The following is a 17,815-nucleotide window of genomic DNA, read 5'->3' as shown; positions in this document are numbered from 1 at the left end:
CCCCTGGCATCACATGGCCCGGGCCTGAGCCCTGTGCAGGGCCCCCAGGATGCAGTCCACGCTCTGTCCTTAGTGCTGGAGCCCTGGAAACAAGGCCCTTCCCTGGCAGGGACCTGGCCCCCCGCCTGTGCGGCCAGCTGTGGTCCCACTGGCCCATGGCCGCTCACCTAGGTTGGCATTTCGGTGATTGTGGAGTGAGTGACCCCAGGAGCCCTAGCCAGCCTCAGGGGGACAAACGGCCCCCCAGCACTTCCCACGGGGCCTGGAGTGCGCGACCCCGCCAAGGCCACCACCCTGGGCCAGTGGCCCGAAGAACCTATAGTGCCAGCTGTGGTGGCCAAATGCCACTCACAACTTCCTGGGCGCGGTGTGTCCTGAGGCCCAGCCCCTTCCCGCCCCTTGGGGAACCTGTGCCGGCTGCTCCACCCCTCGCCCGAAAGGGCGGTAGGTCGCTCCCAGGTGTCTTGGGAGTCCCCTTGGCTTTGGGTCCGCGGAGCGCGCGATTGGCCCGGGCGCGTCACGCGGCGCCGGGGCGGGGCCGGGCGGCCTGAGGGCAGCGGGGCGACATGGCCGCCGAGGGGGACCTGGAGGCGCTGGCCGCCGCGCGGCCGCTGCTCACGGACCTCTACCAGGTCACCATGGCGCTGGGCTACTGGCGCGCGGGCCGGGCGCGCGACGCCGCCGAGTTCGAGCTCTTCTTCCGCCGCTGCCCCTTCGGCGGCGCCTTCGCGCTGTTCGCGGGGCTGCGCGACTGCGTGCGCTTGCTGCGCGCCTTCCGCCTGCGGGACGCAGGTACCCGCCGCGGCCCGCGCTCCCGAGCTCCCGCGCCGCACGCCCCTCGCGTCCCCGCGTCCCCCGCCCACCGCGTCGGCGCCTTGTCGCCCGCAGACGTGCGCTTCCTGGCCTCGGCGCTGCCCCCAGACACGGACCCCGCGTTCTTCGAGCACCTTCGGGCCCTCGATTGCTCCGGGGTGACGGTGCGGGCCCTGCCCGAGGGCTCCCTCGCCTTCCCGGGCGTGAGTGCGGGGCCAGAGGGCGGAGGAGGCGACCCTGAGTGGGGGGTGGGGGTGGCGCGCGCAGCTGACGGGCTCCCCGCAGGTGCCGCTGCTGCGGGTGTCTGGGCCGCTCTTGGTGGTGCAGCTGTTGGAGACGCCGCTCCTCTGCCTGGTGGGCTACGCCAGGTGGGGCCCCCGGAAGCGCGAGGGTCCTGCCGCTCCTGCTTTGCAGGGCCTGGGGGAGGTGGGGCTCCGGGGCTTGGAACTGCCCACCTGGGTGGCTTCCTGGGTTGCCTGACCCCGGCTCCCTGCAGCCTCGTGGCCACCAGTGCTGCACGGCTTCGGCTGATCGCAGGACCAGAGAAGCGGCTGATGGAGATGGGTCTGCGGCGGGCTCAGGGCCCAGACGGCGGCCTCACGGCCTCCACCTACAGCTACCTGGGCGGTGAGAGCCCCAGGAGAGAGAGGGCAGCAGTGGCTGGGGAGGGAGGCGGCCCCCCAACCCCACCCAACTCCCTGCCCAGGTTTCGACAGCAGCAGCAATGTGCTTGCCGGACAGCTGCGGGGGGTGCCCGTGACCGGGACCCTGGCCCACTCGTTCGTCACCTCCTTTGCGGGCAATGAGGTGCCCCCTGACCCGGTCAGTCGCCTTCCCAATCGCAGTGCAAACCCCGAGGGCGGCCTATGCCCCGGGAGGGCTGGGCCAGGCCCAGCTGTGCGCGCAGTGGCTGCCGCCTGGACAGGGGCCAGGACTGTTCGGGGAGCTGGCACCTTTGCCCTCCAGCTGGAGCGGGCAGGGCCCATCCCGCCTTGACCACCTCTCCACAGATGTTGGCCCCAGCTGCTGGGGAGGGACCTGGGGTGGACCTGGCTGCCCGTGCGGAGGTGTGGCTGGCGCGTGTGTGCGCCCACCTGGAGCTGGGGGTGCAGGAGCCGCACCCCGGGGAGCGAGCCGCCTTCGTGGCCTACGCCCTGGCCTTTCCCCGGGCCTTCCAGGGCCTGCTGGACTCCTACAGCGTGCGGAGGTGAGCCACAGACCCTGCCCCCAGGGTGGGCTCGGCTGGGCAGCTGCAGCCCCCCAGCCTCTCGTCTGTGCCTGCAGGAGCGGCCTCCCCAACTTCCTGGCGGTTGCCCTGGCCCTGGGGGAGCTGGGCTACCGGGCAGTGGGAGTGAGGCTGGACAGCGGTGACCTCCTTCAGCAGGCCCGGGAGGTCCGTGGGGTCCTGCGGACCACTGCCGCTCAGTGAGTGCCCCCCACCAGGGCTCGGGGCTGCTGGGAGACCCCCTGGGGAGCTGGGCCGGGCGGGCGGGGCAGGGAGGGACCCTGGTGGAGAGGAGCGTGGGTGAGGCGGGGGGGGGGGGGGACAGGGTCACTCAGGAGCTGCGCCGTCTCCCGCGCTGCAGTTTCCAGGTGCCCTGGCTGGAGCGGCTGTGCATCACAGTCAGTAACAACGTCGACGAGGAGGAGCTGGCCCGGCTGGCCCAGGAGGTGGGTGCGGGGGCGTAGGCACAGGGTGGCCCCGCCTGGGTCCTGGCGGGCCTCAGTGTCACCCCGCCTCTCCCAGGGCAGTGAGGTAAACGTCATCGGCATCGGCACCAGCGTGGTCACCTGCCCCCAACAGCCTTCCCTGGGCTGCGTCTACAAGGTGGGGCCGGCGGCCGGCGGGCGGGGGGTGGTGGGGTCTGGGCCCAGCCGTCGTCGCAGCAGCCTGTCCCTGCAGCTGGTGTCCGTGGGGGGCCAGCCTCGAATGAAGCTCACGGAGGACCCTGAGAAGCAGACGCTGCCGGGCAGCAAGACTGCCTTCCGGCTCCTGGGTGCTGACGGTGAGCCCCCTCCCACCCTCCATGTCCCCCTTAAGAGCCCTGAGCCCCCCTCACCATGTCGCTCTCGCCCCTCACACACCCAGGGGCCCTGCTGTCGGACGTGCTGCAGTTGGCCGAAGAGCCGCCGCCCCAGGCTGGGCAGGAGCTGAGGGTGTGGCCTCGAGGGGCCCGGGAGCCCTGCACGGTGACACCAGCCCAGGTGGAGCCACTGCTGCAACTCTGGGTGCAGAAGGGACAGGTGACTGCCCCCCCGCCCCCCGAGCTCAGCCGAGCCGCACCGGAGCCGGCCCCTGACCCTGCCCTTCCTGCAGCTGTGCCAGCCGCTGCCGTCCCTGGCCGAGTCGCGAGCTTTCGCCCAGCTGTCCCTGAGCCGCCTTGGCCCGGCACACAGGCGGCTGCACGGCCCTGAGCTGTACCAGGTGGGCCGAGGGCCGTGGGTTGCGGCCTCCCTGTATGCCCTCCGCCCCACAGCCAGCCACAGCCTCTCCTCCCCTCCTGCAGGTGGCGCTGTCCGAAAAGCTTCAGGCCCTGGTGGACAGTCTGAGCGCCAGGGGCTCCCCGTGAAAGTCGGAGGCGAGGGGGATTTCTGGAAACAGCACGATCGCTCGCTGGCCCCCACGTGTCCCGTGTCATTTGTTCTCCCAGCCGCCGCACACTCGTCCCCCCCAAGGTCTCCAGGGCTGGGCTGAGGGGAGACACGGCCCAGGCTGAGTGCAGAAAGGCATCCCGGCCACATCCCAGGCTCCGGAGGCTGAGCCGTGGGGAGCCGGATCTGACGCTGGAGCAGGCCAGAGCCATGGTCGAGGGAGAGCTTTGAACCTGGGGAATGACTGCAGAAGAGCTGCCCCTGCTAGAGGCAGGCTGGGGAGGGGTGTGTCTCACAGAGGGTCCAAGCATGGCCCAGGCTCCCACATCTGCCAAGGGCACTGTCCAGTGTCGGGGGGACATCTCAAGTCCCCTGAACCAATCAATGTGAATCCAGGCTCCCACATCTGCCAAGGGCACTGTCCAGTGTCAGGGGGACATCTCAAGTCCCCCGAGCCAAAGCAAATCCAGGCTCCCACATCTGCCAAGGGCACTGTCCAGTGTCGGTGGGGACATCTCAAGTCCCCCGAGCCAAAGCGAATCCAGGCTCCCACATCTGCCAAGGGCACTGTCCAGTGTCGGGGGGACATCTCAAGTCCCCCAAGCCAATGCGAATCCAGGCTCCCACATCTGCCAAGGGCACTGTCCAGTGTCGGGGAGACATCTCCAGTCCCCCGAGCCAAGGCGGGCCCAGGCTCCCACAGCTGCCAAGGGCACTGTCCAGTGTCGGTGGGGACATCTCAAGTCCCCCAAGCCAAGGCGTCTACTGCCACTTTGCAGCTGCCTGCCCTGTACACCCTGGCCCTGGCCTGGGAGCTCGGCTTCTGACCAACAAGCATCCTAGGGAAGGGGGATGGGGCACGATGACACGCAGGCTCCAGGAGCTGGCTCAGTGGGTCCCAGGTCAGCCCCGCGCCCAGTGAGCATGGCCCGGCCCCACCTTGGTGGTGAGCTTGGAGATCGCCGGCTTTGGCAACCTGGGCTTCGGAAGGAACGCGTGGGAGAGGGGTTCTGGGCTTGGCAGCAAGTGGAGGCTGCGGGCCAGGACATGGCGGATGCCAGCCATCCGGGGTGCTTCCGGGAGCACTTCTGCTTGCCTGGGTATTCTGCCAGACCAGATCAGCAGGCTCCCCAGTGCTCAGGGCTGGGCAGGGCCCACTGCGTGCTTGGGTGAGGATGGAAGGTGGAGATTTAGGGCAGAGGGCTGGTCAGGCCAACCCTGGGGAGCGGGAGTTTGGAGAGAGCACCCCGTCCCGGGCAGCCACAGGGCATCAGCCTCGGCTGTGTGCTCCTAGGGTCCGGCCATGGCAGGCGCTGCGGCGGTGCCGGTGGGCACCTGCAGGAGCTCTCGAGGGGCAGCAGCTCCTCTCGCCTTGATGGCCCCACCCCCAGGCTGCCCAAGGTCAGAGACGCACAAGCCGCTGACCGTTCACACAGTCACGCTCGTGCCCAACACATCTGGCTGGACTGGAATGCAGGCGGCTGGACAGGCATAGCCGGCCCTCACTGCTTCCTCAGGGCTGGACCTGGCGAGGCCTCTGCTCAGGACTGGGCCCCTGGGCCCCTGGACCCCTCGGCCAAGATGGGCTTGCAGCCCAGGTTGAGGGCCCTTCCTCCTCCTCCTCCTCCTCTTTGTGTCTGCCCTCTCCCTGGGATCTTGCCCCTTCCGAGGGCTGGTGGGTGGTGCCAGGCTGGCCACTCCAGTCCAGCAGCCTGGGCAGGACTGGCCTTTGCAAGGCCACAGCAGGCTCCACGGGGGGCACACCCACTTGGTTCCCCAGCACACACTCGCACCACGCCTGCCCATGGGCCCGCCCCAGGCCACATCTAGGTCAGGTCTGGACACGACTTCCTGGGAGAGGCAGAGACAGGTGCTGCTGGCTGGGCAGCCATGGCTGGGGGCGTGTGGGGCCGGGCCCGGGGTGCCCCTGTGGGGGCCCTAAGTCTGACAGCTCTGGCTGAAGGGATCCGGGCCAGCCAGGAGCAGAGCCCGGGACCCCCTCCCACAGGCCCCCAGCCTCAGCCCCAGGAGCTTGAAGCCGAAGCTGAGGTCCAGGCTGCCACCCCCACCCCTGAGGCTGAGCAGGAAAGTGGAGCATCAGCCCTCGGCGTCGGCAGTGAGCCCTGCTCCCCCCACGGCACCCAAGAGCCGGCCCCCGAGGGCCCCTACCAGGTGAGCTGAGAGGGTTGTGCCTGGGAGTCACGGGTGGCCTGCCAGCTCCCTTGGGCTGGAGGTGGGGGCTGCAGAGCGCCGGGACTTTGCGGGACGCCAGAAAAGGGGCAGGCGAGGACAGCAGGAGAGCTCGGAGGTTTCCTGCAGCCCCAGCCTGTCCTCGGCATCCCCTTCCCCAAAGGGGTCCTGGGATGAAGGGGCTCTCGCTGACCTCGCGCTGTACACGGCTGCCTGCTTGGAGGAGGCCGGCTTTGCGGGGACCCAGGCCACGGCGCTCACCCTGTCCTCGGCCCTGGAGGCCCGGGGGCAGCGCCTGGACGACCAGGTCAGCCCCTTCCTACCCCAGACAGGGGCCCTCCACCGTGGGGGTGGGAGCGCAGCCTGATGCCACGCCCACTTCAGAAAGGCCTGCGGGACCCGGTGGAATGCTGGCCCCGCGGGCAGTGTGCTAGGGTCCAGCTGGCCTGGTCGCTGACCTCTGCCCTCTGCCCCCTCCCACGCTAGGTGCACACCCTGGTGCGTGGGCTGCTGGCGCAGGTGCCCAGCCTGGCCGAGGGGAGGCCGCGGCGGGCGGCCGTGCGGGTGCTGAGCGCGCTGGCCCTGGAGCACGCGCAAGACGTGGTGTGCGCACTGCTGCCGCGCTCCTTGCCTCCAGACCGGTAATCCGCCCTCGCGGCCCCCACGCGGCGGCTTCCTTCCGCCTTCCCGCTTGGTGCCTGGCGGCAGGCAGGGCCTCCCCCCACCCCCAACCTCGGACGGCCGGGGAGACCAGCTGGGGTGTTGACTCCTGGGTGGATTCCCCGGGGAGAAGTCATCTAATGCCAGGTTTATTTCACTGCGGCTGCCGATCTGGAGCCGTGCCGCTGCGGGGCGCCTCGTGGCTGCCTCCACCCCGCAGCCTGGGCACCGGCGCCGGTCTCACCCCAGCCCCCACTCCCACCCCAGGGCGGCGGCCGACCTGTGGCGAAGCCTAAGCCGGAACCAGCGCGTAAACGGGCAGGTGCTGGTGCAACTGCTGTGGGCGCTGAAGCGCGCCACGGGGAGCGAGCTGGAGGCGCTGGCGGTAGGTGGCCCGCGCCTCCTCCGGGGGCCGGAGAGTCCGGTGCTGATGCGGGGCGAGCGGCACGGGCTGAGCCGCGGAAAACCCCGCGCCCAGCCCTAGGCAGGCGCTCCGCCCCGCCGACGCCCCAGGCAGCTCTGAGCGCTCCCCGCAGCTGAGTCGGCGGCTTGTTCTGCAGGCCACGCGGGCGCTCGGGGAGATGCTGGCCGTGTCAGGCTGTGTGGGAGCCACGCGGGGCTTCTACCCACACCTGCTACTCGCGCTGGTCACGCAGCTGCACCAGCTGGCCCGGGGCGCGCGCTCCCCCGACTCCCCTAAGGTTTGGGCCCCGACTCACCGAGGGCCACCGCACAGCCACGCCAGGTGAGAGGTGACACCTGGACAAGGAGGGGCGGGGCCGGAGACCTCTAGGTCCTCACTGGCTATTTGCCCACCGCCCCCACCTCCAGCTGCGCTGTGGAGGCCTTGAAGGCCCTGCTCACTGGGGATGGAGGCCGCATGGTGGTCACATGCATGGAGCAGGCGGGAGGTTGGAGGAGGCTGGTGGGAGCCCACACCCACCTGGAGGGCGTCCTGCTGCTGGCCAGGTGAGGAGAGGATCGCCGCCGGCCAGGTCGGAGCTAGGGGCGGGGGACGAGGCAGGGGCAGGAGGGTGGCGGGGCAGGGCCTTCTCCAGGGGTGAGGCGCCCAAGCGGAGGGAGAGCTCCCACTCCCGCCCCACCCCAGTGCCATGGTGGCGCACGCCGACCACCACCTGCGAGGCCTCTTCGCAGACTTGCTGCCCCGGCTGCGCAGCGCCGACGTCCCGCAGCGCCTCACGGCCATGGCCTTCTTCACTGGGGTGAGCCGGCCTCCCCAGTGGCTGGGGAGGGCTGACGGGGGACTGTCCGGGACCCAGAGCGCGCTGACCTCGCGTCCCTGGCCCAGCTGCTGCAGAGCCGGCCCACCGCACAGCTGCTGCGGGAGGAGGCCATCCTGGAGCGGCTCCGAACCTGGCAACAAGACCCCGAGCCCACCGTGCGCTGGCTGGGGCTGCTCGGCCTCGGCCACCTGGCGCTCAATCGCGGGAAGGTGAGGGCGGGGCCGGCACGGGCCGGGCGGGGCTGTCCCCGCAGGTGCGGCACGGGAGCACGCTGCTGCCGGCGCTCCTGGGCGCGCTGGGCGAGGGCGACGCGCGGCTCGTGTGCGCGGCGCTGGGCGCGCTGCGGAGGCTCCTGTTGCGGCCGCGGGCACCCGTGCGGCTCCTGAGCTCCGAGCTGGGCTCGCGCCTCCCCCCGCTGCTGGACGACGTGAGCAACGCCCCGCCCCCGCCCCGCCTGCCCCCACCACGCCCCCACGGGCGCTTCCCCTCACTGCGGGCGCACTCCCCGGCCCCGCCCCACCGACGTTCCCACCCCGACCCCTTCCCCGGCGCGCCGTGGGCCGGCCCCTTCCCCAGGGTCGCGCCCCGGGCAGGGCCGCCCCCAGCCAGGAGCCCCACCCTCCTGGCCGCGCTCCGGCCGCCCCTCCCACCCTTGGCTGCCACTCCAAGTGACCAGGTCTCGCCCTCAGGCCCGGGACTCGGTGCGCGCCTCGGCGATGGGCCTCCTTGGGACGCTGGTGCGTCGGGGCCGGGGCGGGCTTCAGGTGGGGCTGCGCGGGCCCCTGCGGAAGCTGGTGCTGCGGAGTCTGGTGCCTCTGCTGCTGCGTCTGCACGACCCCAGCCGGGACGCCGCTGAGGTCAGCGCCTACCCCGTCCCGGGCAGGGACGCCCCCAGGGCTCCTCCGCCCCGACCCCGCGGCGGATGCCGCTTCCTGGGCCCACACCCCTGCCCCCTTGCCCTGTGCCAGAGCTCAGAGTGGACGCTGGCCCGCTGTGACCAGGCCCTGCGCTGGGGCCTGCTGGAGGAGGTGGTCACTGTGGCCCACTACGACAGCCCCGAGGCCCTAAACCGCGTCTGCCACCGCCTGGTCAGTAGGGGGAGCTCGTGATGGGGGCGTGGCCGGCTGCCCGCTTTGCCGGCAACACTGGCGGGGTGAAGCCTGGCACCTTGCCCTTCCCGGCCGCTCCTGGGGGACCTTTGGATTCAGCTGTGCTACCTCCCCATGTAGGAATGCCCCCCCCCGCCCCAATCACTTCTGTCCCCAGGTCCAGCGACACCCCAGCCACGTGCACCACTTCCTGAGCCAGGCCCAGGGCTACCTGCGCAGTCCCCAGGACCCCTTGCGGCGGGCGGCCACCGTGCTCACCGGTGAGGCAGGCCTGGGCCACGTGGGGTCTCCGCCCGTGCCCTGGGCACTGAGCCCCACTCCCCACTCACAGGTTTGCTTCCACAGGCTTCCTCGTCCATCATGCCAGCCCCAGCCGTGTCACCCAGGACCTACTGGACTCCCTGCTCCAGGGTGAGGAGCTGGCTCCCCAGGGTCCTGGAGGTGACAGGTGGGGGGCGGGGATGGGCGGCTGCGCCGTCCTGGGCTCCCCTCCCACCTGCCTGAGACACGGTTTCCTGCAGACCTGGGCCAGCTGAAGAACGACCCACTGCCCACAGTGGCCGCAGCGGCGCACGTGACTGCCCAGCAGGTAGTGCTGCTGGCCCGGGCGCAAGGCCGGCCCCAGGGCCACCTCCTGCTCCGCCTGGCCCGGTGGCGCAGGGCCCAGCCTGCCCGACAGCCGCCCGTCTATGACGACAGCCCCTTCCAGCGCCGGAGCCTGGCTGACCGCTGGGGCTGCCCAGGTCCCCGCGGTACCTAACCTGGGACACGTCGGCGGAATGCCCGAGGCTGGATGCAGGTGTCTGCTGCCTTGGGACCCTTCTCTGGGCCGTGGCAGCCGTGTGACCAAGGGCCAGGCGGTGCCTTCTGTCCGGGCCATTTCACCCTCGGCCCCTGCCCCTTGCGTGCAGGGGGCCACCCCCAGCCAGGCTCGCTCTCCTGGTCCTCGGATGTGCCTGGCACCCCAGCCTGGGGCCTGGCAGCTGACCCGTACGGCTCCTGGACTCCCGCGCCACAGTGGCCTGCTGGGGCCTCCTTGTCACCCACTCCTCGCTGCCGTCCTGAGGTGCCCGCCTGAGAGGAGCTGACCTGCTGTCCCTCACCCACTGGACCCTACTGGCCACCCCCCGCCTATCCTGGTGGGTCCTCCCTGAGTGCGGTCTCCTCTGAAAGGTGGCACTGAGCAGCACAGCACAGGCCAGGACCACACCGTGGGGTCAGGTGACCAGGCCGGGACACTGCTGGCAGCACCCTGTGCCCTGGCTGAGCGCGCGGGGAGAGGCCCTGGGGAGCCCCCGCCGCCGGGAGTCTCCCCCCCAGCCGCTGGCCCTGGCCGGGTCCCACCTGGAACGCCTGCCCACAGGACGTGTGCACGGCCTGGGAGGGGTGAAGCACTTTAAGCGAACAGACGGGGCCTGCGTTGTGGTTAAACAGCTGCTTACAGGGCCGCTATCGCACGGGGCGCTGGTTCAAGTCCCAGCCACTCCACTTCCCATCCGTCTCGGTGCTGGTGGCCTGGGAAGGCAGAGGAAGATGGCCCAAGTGCTTGGACCCCTGCACCCGCGTGGGAGACGCGGATCTGGCTTTTGCAACCATTCTGAGCAGTGAACCAGCAGATGGGAGGTCTCTCTGCAAATACATCTTACGAAATGAAGGAAGTGTGTAGATCCAAGGCTGGGTGTCTGTTCGCTCAGGCCGGCGAGGGTAAGGGTCGGCCCCGTGGCGGGGCTAAAGGTCAGGCCGGTTCCGGGTGTGGGGTCAGGCTGGGGCTCTCTGGATAGGAGGGGCGTGCCGAGTGCAGCACGCACAGAGCCGACGGGGGTCAGGGCCCCTGCCGCCGTGCCCAGGGCTGGCTCTTTGTGAAGCTAGGGGCACGACCTGGTGTGTTCGTCCGGATATCCTCCAGGGCTGATGGTGCCAGGGGATTCAACACCCAGGGAGGTGCCAGAGAGGCCAGGAAGCCCCAGACCCCCCAGTGAGGGAGAGAGGGAGGAAGGGCGGGGGCTGGGCAGGAGAGCTCCCGGGTGTCTCTCAGGACAGAAGAAGCCGGGCTCCAAGGCCGGTGGGCGCTCACTCCTCCCAGCACAGGCTTGTCTGCACCCCAGGGTACCGCCGGGGATCCTTGTCGGCAAACCCAGCGGCACCGCGGGCCCACTCCCCTCCCGCGTGGCCGCGGGGTCAGGCTCAGCGCCTGGGTTACCACCGTCCCCAGCAGCACCGAGGCTCGGGCAAGCCAGCACGGCCATGCGGCTGGTGGCTTGGACTGGCCAAGCCCGAGCGAGGACAGGGCAGGCTCCCCCTGCCCCTTGGTGCCTGCTGTGAGCCCCCGTGTCCCCCCACTCCTGCCCAGGGCCCCTCAGACAGGCCGTGACCACTCTTGGCTCCACACACCGCGTTTACTGGGTGCCGCCAGCTCCCAGGCACCGTGAGAGCTGGCCCAGCCATGCCGGCTGGCAGGGCTACTGGCTCAGCCTGGCCAGCAGTGCCAGGGAGGCGTAGAGCGCACACGTGGGGCCCTGGGCCTGCGGCTCCCAGCACACCTCCGGGGCGCCCGCCTGTGGCTCGTGGCCACACTCTTCCAGCAAGGTCCAGGCGGCCGCGTCCTCGCCCCAGCTGCTCCCCAGGAGCGTGGGGGGCAGGGGCACCGTGCTGCGCTCCTCCCAGGGGACACTCTGCTCCAGGAAGCTCCCCACCTGCCAGGCAGGGGCATGAGTAAGCCGGTGACGCAGCGTCTGCTCACTGCACCCCTTCCCAGAGCCGCCCGGGGCCACCGCCCACGGGCCAGCCGTGCCCTGCACCCCGCACACACTCACCAGCTCCAGCTGCCCCACCAGGGCCCCTGTCTCCAGCGCCCGGGCCAGCAGCTCCTGCTGAGTTCCGCTCAGCACTGGGGAGAGACCGGGAGGAGACGGGTCCTTGCCAGCTCAGCCGGGAGAGCCCAGGTCCCTCCCTTCTGGCGCCCCCGGGGCTCACCGGTCAGTGCCCCGACCAGGTAGAAGATGGGGTTGGCGACCTCCATCACCAGTGCCCCGGAGGCACGTGGCAGGCACTCGAACACGGCTCTGGCTGGGCCGTCCTGGGGCTGCGGCTCCTCGCGGCCCAGGCCCTGCTCCAGCTGGGGGCACGCACGGGCTGTGAGCCTGGGCAGCCGGGCAGGCCCCACCCGCAGCCTGGCTTCCCCTCTGCTCACCAGCGACTCCAGGGCCCCCAGGGCCTGGTGGTCCCGCAGCAAGGGCGCCAGGCCCCCCAGCAGCTTCCGGCTCAGCCTCCTGTCCCAGCACTCCAGCTCCAGCAGCTTGGCCTCCACCTCTGCCCGAAGGCCCTGGAAGTCTTCCGTGAGCACCGGCCACTCGGCCGGCGCATCTGTAGGGAACGAGTGCGGCACTGCCCGGCTGCCCGCAGGGCCCTGGACGCCCTAGTCAGGAGGCACCGACCCCGTGGGGGTTCCAGGAGCATGCAGGGGCCACTGACCTGCCTCAAACCCAGAATGTGGCACAAGGGAGTAGCTGGAGCTCCGTGGCTTGTCACCTGCGTCACAGGAAGACTCGTGCCTCAGGCAGGACACGGGGAAGGGCCAGGGAGGGCAGCAGCAGAGGCCTCCCCTGGGCCCCCGCAGTCCCTCTCTGCTCCTCTGACCCTGGCAGGCAGATGGGGCCAAACAGCCCCTCTGTCCCAAGCCTCAGAGGCCAAGAAGGCTGGGCCGGGAGGTGCTCGGGCCTCACCTGGGGGGAGCGGCTGGAACGTCTTCCACTTCTTCTCTGGGAGGAGGAGGATGTCTGGGAGGCAGCGAGAATGACAGGGAGGGCAGGTCAGCAGCTCCCAGCACCCCCACCAGGGGCTCCCCTGCCACCGCAGGTCCTGCTCTGATGGCTCGTGCCCAGCGGGCTGTGCAGCCAGACGCCTCCTGCCACCCCCAGCCCCCGCTCACCCCAGTCAGAGCCAATGACCAGCTGGGCCACCCCGAAGGCAAGGACGCTGCCCGCAGGGATGGTGACCATCTTCTTCCGGCTCAGGTGGCCCTGGCCCTTGCCCTGCGGGGTGGACATGGGCTAAGGCTGGGCTCTGGGCTCCGGTCAGGGGGGTGGGTGTGGGCTGCTTGGTGGTGACAGGCTTGTCACCGGTGGGGGCCAACACGGGCTGCAGGACGCCCTGGCTGTGAGTGTCCCTCAGAGGGGTCTCCGCAGAGCCCACCCGGGTGGGGCTGGTGGGGCAGGGCTGGCCACACACCTGCAAGTGCACGGCTCCGGACAGTGTGAACTGGCCTGAGCCCTCCTGCTTGCGGGCCTGGGTGACCTGCACCTCCTGCTGTGTCTGCAGCGCCTCGGTCACCACGTACACGTTGTCCCCACGACGGCGCAGCTGCTGCAGGATTTTGGGTTCCGGCTGCCGCAGGCGCCTGGGGCCCAAGGGCCAGGAAGCTCACGGGGGAGCCACGCCACGGGACTCTTGCCTCCCCCGCTGACCCGGGGCACCCAGCAGTCTGTGGACACCAGTCTGGTGCTCCTGTGAGTGTCTATGTGGGGGAGGGATGGGCTCCAGGGGAGATGCCCACCACCCCCCGACTCGGCTGCTCCCTGGCTGCCCTCCATCGCCGTCTGTCACCTGTGGCCCTGTGTCCACTCCATGGCCTTCTCACAGCAGCCGGGTGGGGGGAGCCCAGCCTGACCCCCGGGGCCCAGGGCGCCCAGGTTCTAGTCCCGGCCGGGGAGGCTGCGGTGACTCTGCAGCCCCCTTCCCGGAGCCGCCGCACTCACCTGCCGCGGACCATGGCCTCCAAGGTGCTCGTGCCCACTCGCAGCCTGCACACTTTCATGGAGCTGCTGCTGCTGCCGGAGACCGCAGCCTCGCCCGCGATCCTCCCCTGCCCGGGGCCGGCCAGCTCCACGCTGCCCTGCACCTGTGCATCCACGACATCGTCGAAGTCGAAGCAGGCGCTGCACTCCGCACCTGCAGCAAGAGCAGATCCCAGGCCCTGTCCCCGGGCACTGCTCCCCGCCAGCCTGCCGGTGCCGGGCCGGCTGGGCGCAGGCCCCAGCCCGCCTAAGGCTCTGCGGGCGCCAGCACCAGGCTGGGTACCTGGCTCCGGGGCCTCCGGCTCCAGGATGTCTTTGATTGACAGGTCGATGCACAGGTACCGAGACTTCCAGAACAGGGAGCGGGAGGGCTTCCTGCCCAGCAGGCAGTAGGGCCGGAAGCTGGTGGAGCTGTGGAGGCTGTCCACGGGGGTGAGCTGCCCGCCGCTGTCCAGCTCGCGGAGCACGCTGCGGACCACGCTTTTGAAGGCCGACGGCATGCTTCCCAGAAGTGGGGGTCGGGCACGTGCCGCAGGGCTGGAAGGGGCGGGGGCGGCGGTTGGCACTTAGATGGCTGCAGAGCAGCTGTGGCCAGCCAGTCCTGAGGCGTTCTGGCTGGCGGGAGGCTCCTGCCCCGGCCGCTCCCCAGGGCCAAAGGAAGCGGTGGGGCCGGGTAAAGCCACCGTCTGAGGCACCGGCATCCCCTATGGGCGCCGGTGCCAGCCAGCTGCTTCGCTTCCGATCCAGCGCCCTGCTAATGCACTTGCGGAAGCAGCGAGGACGGCCCACGTGCTTGGGCCCCTGCACCCGTGTGGGAGACCCGGAAGAAGCTCCTGGCGACGGCCTGGCTCAGTGTTGGCCGTCGCGGCAATCTGGGGAGTGAAGCAGCGGGTGGAAGACCTCTCTCTCTCTCTCTCTCTCTCTCTGCCTCTCCCTCTCTCTGTGTAACTCTGACTTTCAAATAAATAAGTAAACAAGTAAATTTTTTTTTTTTTTTACAGGCAGAGTGGACAGTGAGAGAGAGGTCTTCCTATGCCGTTGGTTCACCCTCCATTGGCCGCTGAGGCCGGCACACCGCGCTGATCCAAAGGCAGGAGCCAGGTGCTTCTCCTGGTCTCCCATGCAGGTGCAGGGCCCGAGGACTTGGGCCACAGCAGAGAGCTGGCCTGGAAGAGGGGCAACCGGGACAGAATCTGGCGCCCCGACTGGGACTAGAACCTGGTGTGCCGGCGCCGCTAGGCGGAGGATTAGCCTAGTGAGCCGCAGCGCCGGCTACAAGTAAATCTTAAAAAAAAAAAAAAGAAGAAGGAGAAGGAGAAGGAGAAGGAGAAGGAGAAGGAGAAGGAGAAGGAGAAGGAGAAGGAGAAGGAGAAGGAGAAGGAGAAGGAGAAGGAGAAGGAGAAGGAGAAGGAGAAGGAGAAGGAGAAGGAGAAGGAGAAGGAGAAGGAGAAGGAGAAGGAGAAGGAGAAGGAGAAGGAGAAGGAGAAGGAGAAGGAGAAGGAGAAGGAGAAGGAGAAGGAGAAGGAGAAGGAGAAGGAGAAGGAGAAGGAGAAGGAGAAGGAGAAGGAGAAGGAGAAGGAGAAGGAGAAGGAGAAGGAGAAGGAGAAGGAGAAGGAGAAGGAGAAGGAGAAGGAGAAGGAGAAGGAGAAGGAGAAGGAGAAGGAGAAGGAGAAGGAGAAGGAGAAGGAGAAGGAGAAGGAGAAGGAGAAGGAGAAGGAGAAGGAGAAGGAGAAGGAGAAGGAGAAGGAGAAGGAGAAGGAGAAGGAGAAGGAGAAGGAGAAGGAGAAGGAGAAGGAGAAGGAGAAGGAGAAGGAGAAGGAGAAGGAGAAGGAGAAGGAGAAGGAGAAGGAGAAGGAGAAGGAGAAGGAGAAGGAGAAGGAGAAGGAGAAGGAGAAGGAGAAGGAGAAGGAGAAGGAGAAGGAGAAGGAGAAGGAGAAGGAGAAGGAGAAGGAGAAGGAGAAGGAGAAGGAGAAGGAGAAGGAGAAGGAGAAGGAGAAGGAGAAGGAGAAGGAGAAGGAGAAGGAGAAGGAGAAGGAGAAGGAGAAGGAGAAGGAGAAGGAGAAGGAGAAGGAGAAGGAGAAGGAGAAGGAGAAGGAGAAGGAGAAGGAGAAGGAGAAGGAGAAGGAGAAGGAGAAGGAGAAGGAGAAGGAGAAGGAGAAGGAGAAGGAGAAGGAGAAGGAGAAGGAGAAGGAGAAGGAGAAGGAGAAGGAGAAGGAGAAGGAGAAGGAGAAGGAGAAGGAGAAGGAGAAGGAGAAGGAGAAGGAGAAGGAGAAGGAGAAGGAGAAGGAGAAGGAGAAGGAGAAGGAGAAGGAGAAGGAGAAGGAGAAGGAGAAGGAGAGGAAGGAGCGGCAGCAGCGCGTCCACCCTGCCTCCACTGTCCCTGTCTCCACGGGGCCCTGAGGGCCTCCAGGCCGGCTCCACTCATGCCCTCGGCAGCTCAGGCCACTGGGACAGGCACTGGGCACTGTGCTGGGGCGAGGGGGCCAGGGGCTGCAGCGCGTGTCAGCTTGAGAAGCTTAGAGCCAGCACGCGGGGGTCAGTGCTCGGACCCCTGTGGCTGCTGCCTCCCTGGCCAAGGGGCTCAGAGGACCGGGGAGGAAGCAGAAGTCCCCCGCCTCCTGGGACCTGGCACCGGGCGAGCAGCAAGCCCCAGCAGTGTCCCTGGGCCCCACCCCCAGCCTCCAGGGCCTCCTCTGTGCCTGGAGCCCCAGGAGCCTCCTGTCTGGGGCCGAGGCGTCAGGGTTCAGAGGCCAAAGCAGGCCAGAGCTGGACACAAGAAACCTGGGCCAGCCCGGAGGGGCAGCCACTCCTCGAGGAAGCCAATGCCTACAACTGCCGCGAGGGCCTGGGTGCTGGGCAGGCCGACCCCAGCGCCCTGCCCAGGCAGACAGCTTTCCAGAGACCCGGGGTGACCTGGGAGGGTGCAGAAGTGAGGTTGTCCCCACCCAGAGTGCCGAGCGAGTGCCGGGCAGGGTGCAGCTCACCTTGACCGTGACCGTGACTGTGGGCACCGGAGGGCAGAGGCTCGGTCCCAGGGAGCGAAGTGAGACTGTCTTGTGGGCTGGGGCCAGTCGTCTGCTCAGATGGGAGCAGCAGAGTGAGCGTAAGCCTGGGAAGTGAAACTGGGTTCCCGGAAACCACCCTGGGGCCCGCCCCTCCTCCCAGGAACCAGTTGGGCCTGGAGGGGAAGTGCCTGTCCCGGCCGCCCAGCTGCCTGCCGTTCCTGGCGGCCTCTGCGGGCAGCTCACTTTCTTAAACGCCTACAGTGGAGGTGCACAAGGTGCAAAGGTCAGGAAGCACTCAGACAGCTGCCAGCACTGCGGTCATCAGGGAAGCGTGGCGCGTGCTCCCTGGAAGAGGCCCGAGTTGGCGGGGGCGGTGCTGGCCACCTGTGAGCCCGCAGTGCCTGCAAGGACCGAAGGCAGGGCTCCAGTGGGCCTGGTGAGCCAGTGTTCCCTGCCGTCGCCCAAAAGCGTGAAGTAACTGATGTGTGGGTGAAAAAACACAGCAAACCCACGGTGGAACACACGGGTCGCACGGCAGCACCGGGCCCTGGACAAGGCTTGCCCACGGGCCGGGCGAGGCGCGTGACTCAGGAAGCAGGCACATGGGGGATCTCCGTCTGTGGAGAGGCTGGCGCACGCCAGCCTGAGGAAGGAGTGTCAGAGAGAGGAGGTGGCAGCTCGGAAGCTCACGGGAAGCGGCCCAGGATTTCACACCCCAAGTCCTGCCCACTCCCCGGGGTCCCGGCCTCCCCCAGGGAAGGCTCCCCGGACAACCCTCTCTCAGCACCCACGGGTGGCCCGGCCTGACCACACGGAGCAATAAAACCGTCACGTCCTTCCTCCAGGGCGGGCGCCCGAGGGAGGCTCCTCTGCCCGCCCAGGGGGCTCCCCGTCTGACAGCACTGAGCAGGGAACGCCGGGAGGAGTCCACTCACTGACACTCAGCACACCTCTGTCCTGGGGGGGGGGGGAGGCGGGCACGGCAGGAAGGCCTGGACCCTTCCCTTATCAGCTGCAGTCTGACCACTGCGCGCTCAGCTCTGCCGCCCGCCCAGCCGGGTGCACCCTCTCCACCTACCCACGGGCCTCGCCGTCCCCAGGCTGAGTGACGGGCGCTCTCTCTCAGGTTCTGTCCCCCACCCCGTTCTGACGACGCCCGTACCCCTGCCCCCCTGCTGACCGCCGCCCTCTGTCCCACCGTACCCCTGCCCCCTGCTGACCGCCGCCCTCTGTCCCACCGTACCCCTGCCCCCTGCTGACCGCCGCCCTCTGTCCCACCGTACCCCTGCCCCCTGCTGACCGCCGCCCTCTGTCCCACCGTACCCCTGCCCCCTGCTGACCGCCGCCCTCTGTCCCACCGTACCCCTGCCCCCTGCTGACCGTCGCCCTCTGTCCCACCGTACCCCTGC

General features: G+C 68.9%; 3 protein-coding genes across 11 annotated transcripts; 2 read left to right on the top strand and 1 right to left on the bottom strand.

Annotated features, from left to right (window-relative positions):
- Positions 1-549: 549 nt before the first annotated feature.
- NAPRT (nicotinate phosphoribosyltransferase) lies at positions 550-3,437 on the top strand. 5 transcript variants are annotated; one of them, XM_051841777.3, is made up of 13 exons: positions 550-792; positions 889-1,016; positions 1,099-1,181; positions 1,310-1,440; positions 1,520-1,635; positions 1,824-2,020; positions 2,098-2,238; positions 2,400-2,484; positions 2,561-2,641; positions 2,717-2,819; positions 2,903-3,018; positions 3,131-3,238; positions 3,321-3,437. In XM_051841777.3, exons 1-13 carry the CDS (start codon positions 567-569, stop codon positions 3,381-3,383), a joined length of 1,578 nt encoding a protein of 525 aa, XP_051697737.3. In that variant the 5' UTR covers positions 550-566; the 3' UTR covers positions 3,384-3,437. The 5 variants fall into 5 exon arrangements, with proteins under 5 accessions (XP_051697737.3, XP_051697736.3, XP_069931692.2 ...); XM_051841776.3 differs by having other exon boundaries at positions 2,903-3,057; XM_070075591.2 differs by lacking the exon at positions 1,099-1,181 and having other exon boundaries at positions 2,903-3,057.
- Positions 3,438-5,206: 1,769 nt separating this feature from the next.
- MROH6 (maestro heat like repeat family member 6) lies at positions 5,207-10,262 on the top strand. 5 transcript variants are annotated; one of them, XM_051841773.3, is made up of 14 exons: positions 5,221-5,577; positions 5,759-5,902; positions 6,082-6,236; positions 6,523-6,640; positions 6,816-7,000; positions 7,087-7,224; positions 7,364-7,478; positions 7,565-7,708; positions 7,753-7,926; positions 8,189-8,356; positions 8,468-8,587; positions 8,766-8,868; positions 8,954-9,019; positions 9,130-10,262. In XM_051841773.3, exons 1-14 carry the CDS (start codon positions 5,296-5,298, stop codon positions 9,366-9,368), a joined length of 2,151 nt encoding a protein of 716 aa, XP_051697733.2. In that variant the 5' UTR covers positions 5,221-5,295; the 3' UTR covers positions 9,369-10,262. The 5 variants fall into 5 exon arrangements, 4 of the variants coding, with proteins under 4 accessions (XP_089192666.1, XP_089192665.1, XP_051697733.2 ...); XM_089336539.1 differs by lacking the exon at positions 8,468-8,587 and having other exon boundaries at positions 5,212-5,577; positions 9,130-9,503; XR_016236634.1 differs by lacking the exons at positions 8,954-9,019; positions 9,130-10,262 and having other exon boundaries at positions 5,211-5,577; positions 7,411-7,478; positions 8,766-8,784.
- Positions 10,263-10,985: 723 nt separating this feature from the next.
- Positions 10,986-16,663, bottom strand: GSDMD (gasdermin D). Its single transcript, XM_051841780.3, has 11 exons — positions 16,386-16,663; positions 13,685-13,938; positions 13,363-13,555; positions 12,836-13,004; positions 12,537-12,639; positions 12,331-12,384; positions 12,080-12,136; positions 11,799-11,971; positions 11,582-11,723; positions 11,422-11,495; positions 10,986-11,301 (listed from the first exon to the last, which is right to left on the bottom strand). Exons 2-11 carry the CDS (start codon positions 13,899-13,901, stop codon positions 11,068-11,070), a joined length of 1,416 nt encoding a protein of 471 aa, XP_051697740.1. The 5' UTR covers positions 13,902-13,938; positions 16,386-16,663; the 3' UTR covers positions 10,986-11,067.
- Between the last annotated feature and the right edge of the window lie 1,152 nt (positions 16,664-17,815).

The sequence above is a fragment of the Oryctolagus cuniculus genome, chromosome 6, assembly GCF_051225735.1.
Source record: "Oryctolagus cuniculus isolate XC-2025 breed Fujian yellow rabbit chromosome 6, ASM5122573v1, whole genome shotgun sequence".
NCBI lineage: Eukaryota > Metazoa > Chordata > Mammalia > Lagomorpha > Leporidae > Oryctolagus > Oryctolagus cuniculus.
This window is presented reverse-complemented; position numbering and strand designations above follow the sequence as displayed.

What these genes read in the sequence shown, in the direction of transcription:
- NAPRT (XM_051841776.3), top strand. Translation starts at nt 567, where the DNA reads ATGGCCGCCGAGGGGGACCTGGAGGCGCTGGCCGCCGCGCGGCCGCTG. An exon ending in GACTCCTACAGCGTGCGGAG is followed by an intron (nt 2,021 to 2,097) that starts GTGAGCCACAGA and finishes CTGTGCCTGCAG; the next exon opens with GAGCGGCCTCCCCAACTTCC. An exon ending in TCTGGGTGCAGAAGGGACAG is followed by an intron (nt 3,058 to 3,130) that starts GTGACTGCCCCC and finishes CCCTTCCTGCAG; the next exon opens with CTGTGCCAGCCGCTGCCGTC.
- MROH6 (XM_051841773.3), top strand. Translation starts at nt 5,296, where the DNA reads ATGGCTGGGGGCGTGTGGGGCCGGGCCCGGGGTGCCCCTGTGGGGGCC. An exon ending in CGCTCCTTGCCTCCAGACCG is followed by an intron (nt 6,237 to 6,522) that starts GTAATCCGCCCT and finishes CTCCCACCCCAG; the next exon opens with GGCGGCGGCCGACCTGTGGC. An exon ending in GGCGGCCACCGTGCTCACCG is followed by an intron (nt 8,869 to 8,953) that starts GTGAGGCAGGCC and finishes TTGCTTCCACAG; the next exon opens with GCTTCCTCGTCCATCATGCC.
- GSDMD (XM_051841780.3), bottom strand. Translation starts at nt 13,901, where the DNA reads ATGCCGTCGGCCTTCAAAAGCGTGGTCCGCAGCGTGCTCCGCGAGCTG. An exon ending in ACATTCTGGGTTTGAGGCAG is followed by an intron (nt 11,972 to 12,079) that starts GTCAGTGGCCCC and finishes CGTTCCCTACAG; the next exon opens with ATGCGCCGGCCGAGTGGCCG. An exon ending in CCTGGTCGGGGCACTGACCG is followed by an intron (nt 11,496 to 11,581) that starts GTGAGCCCCGGG and finishes GTCTCTCCCCAG; the next exon opens with TGCTGAGCGGAACTCAGCAG.